Raw genomic sequence first — 1,851 nt, 5'->3', positions numbered from 1 at the left:
CCTGGCCTCCTCACATGGAGACACAGCAACCCCTGTGAGGGGCACTGAGGAGAACTGGCTTGGGGGGAGCCATCCTCCTCCTTTCCGGGGGGCACTGGGGCAGCTGGGCTGGGGCAGGGGGACATGGGGAGGAAGGCAGGGCGGATACAGGGAGGAGGACACAGGAAAGAAGACATGGGGAGAGGGTTACAAGGAGCAGGGGGAACAAAGGGCAGGGGAAGGGGTACACAGTTAGGGGGGACATGGGGGTGGCCTGAGTTGCTGCAGCAGGGTGTGGTGATGTCCCCCTGCACTGCTTGGGGCGTCCTAGGCCCCATAGTTGGGGTGCAGGTTGTCAATCACAGACTTGACGAAGTCGGTGGTGGTGGAGTAACCGCCCAGGTCCAGAGTACGAACCTGAAACCCAGCAGGGAGGGGAGACATGGAGAAGCCCTGGTGAACAGGGGAACGGCTGGGACAAGCAGCAGAGGAGAGACAGGACAGCACAGACCCTCAAGCACTCTGCCAGGATCTGGGGTGGAGATGGGCCCATGAAGCATCCCCTGAGTGCCCTGCCAGGACCTGGGGTGGGCACATGGTGACACAGGAGCCCTCAAATGCCCTGCCAGGACACAGGTGGGGACAAGGCCATGGGGGACATAAGTCCTGCCCGAGGTCCGTCACCAGCACATGACCCCCAGGACAAGCAGCAGGGCCAGCTAAAGCCACAGGGACCCCTGGAGAGAGGAGAGGAGCCAGAATTCCAGGTGGAAAGAGAGGAGTCAGAGCAGGAGCCTTGGTGAGGTCATGGAGTGGCACAGTGACACCACCATGACGTGACCCAGACCCCACACTTACTTTGCCGCTCTTGATCACCTTCTTCACCGCATCTGCAATCAGGTTGGAGTGGAATTCCAGGCTGGAGAGAGGGAGCAGTAGTGGATCAACCCCTCTGTGCCCCACACTCCCCCTCCCAGACCTCCCAAAGCAGGACCTACTTGAGGTGCCTCAGCATGTTGGAGGCTGAGAGCAGCATGGCTGTGGGGTTGGCGATGTTCCTGCCCACGGCCTGGGCGAAGGGGTGTCGAGCGCCCTGGGGGACAGACCATGGTGGTGATGGCCCCAGCAGCCTCCCAGACCCTCCCTGTGGACCTCCCAGAGCCCCCCAGACCCTCCTCACCATTTCAAACACGGCATACTCAGCACTGTAGCTCTCCCCGGGCACGACGCCGGCACCACCCACCAGCCCTGCAGCCAAGTTGTCCACGATGTTGCCATACAGGTTGGGCATCACCAGGACATCGAACTGGTAGGGGTTCTGCACCAGCTGGGAGGGAGGAACGACACAGGTGAGGTCCTGTGGCAGCTCAGCCCCCCCTCAGGCAGGGCCCCAGCCATGGGGAGTAGCATAGAATCATCAAGGTTGGAAGAGACCTCTAAGATCACCAAGTCCAACCTCTAACCTGTCAGTGCTGTAACCAGGTTGGACAAAGCCTGGAGCAACCTGGTCTGGTGAGAAGTGTCCCTGCTCAGAGCAGGGGTTTGGAACTGGATGATCTCTAAGGTCCATTCCAACCCCGTAACACACTGATTCCTTGGCCTCTGAGGCCTTTTCCAACCTAAACGATCCTGTGATTTTTTGTCCTGTGCTTCTTAAAGTGTGGGTGGTGAGACACTGGCACAGGTTGTCCAGGGAGGCTGTGGATGCCCCAAGGAGGCTGTGGGAGCTCAAGTGTGTGTGTGGACTCACCTGCATGCAGCAGTTGTCAATTATGATGGTGTCATATTTGATCTTGGGGTACAGCTCGGCCACCTCCTTACAGCACTGCAGGAACAGCCCATCCCCAAGCTTCCTGCAGCAGGAAAAACACA

The 1,851-nt window shown here is 59.5% G+C and overlaps 1 protein-coding gene across 1 annotated transcript in view; it reads right to left on the bottom strand.

The window, feature by feature from the left end:
- Nucleotides 1–306: 306 nt before the first annotated feature.
- Nucleotides 307–1,851, bottom strand: part of IDH3B (isocitrate dehydrogenase 3 (NAD+) beta) — a gene marked incomplete at its 5' end in the record, with an annotated part of 6,699 nt that continues 5,154 nt past the window's right edge. Inside the window, 5 exons of the mRNA XM_009082417.1 lie at nucleotides 307–396; nucleotides 838–898; nucleotides 978–1,072; nucleotides 1,160–1,306; nucleotides 1,730–1,832. Of these exons, the coding sequence (XP_009080665.1) occupies nucleotides 307–396; nucleotides 838–898; nucleotides 978–1,072; nucleotides 1,160–1,306; nucleotides 1,730–1,832 (496 nt within the window). The remainder of the gene's footprint in view (nucleotides 397–837; nucleotides 899–977; nucleotides 1,073–1,159; nucleotides 1,307–1,729; nucleotides 1,833–1,851) is intronic.

The sequence above is a fragment of the Acanthisitta chloris genome, unplaced genomic scaffold (genome assembly GCF_000695815.1).
Source record: "Acanthisitta chloris isolate BGI_N310 unplaced genomic scaffold, ASM69581v1 scaffold8039, whole genome shotgun sequence".
Lineage (NCBI taxonomy): Eukaryota > Metazoa > Chordata > Aves > Passeriformes > Acanthisittidae > Acanthisitta > Acanthisitta chloris.
The sequence above is the reverse complement of the archived record's forward strand: the minus strand, read 5'-3'. Positions and strand labels throughout refer to the sequence as shown.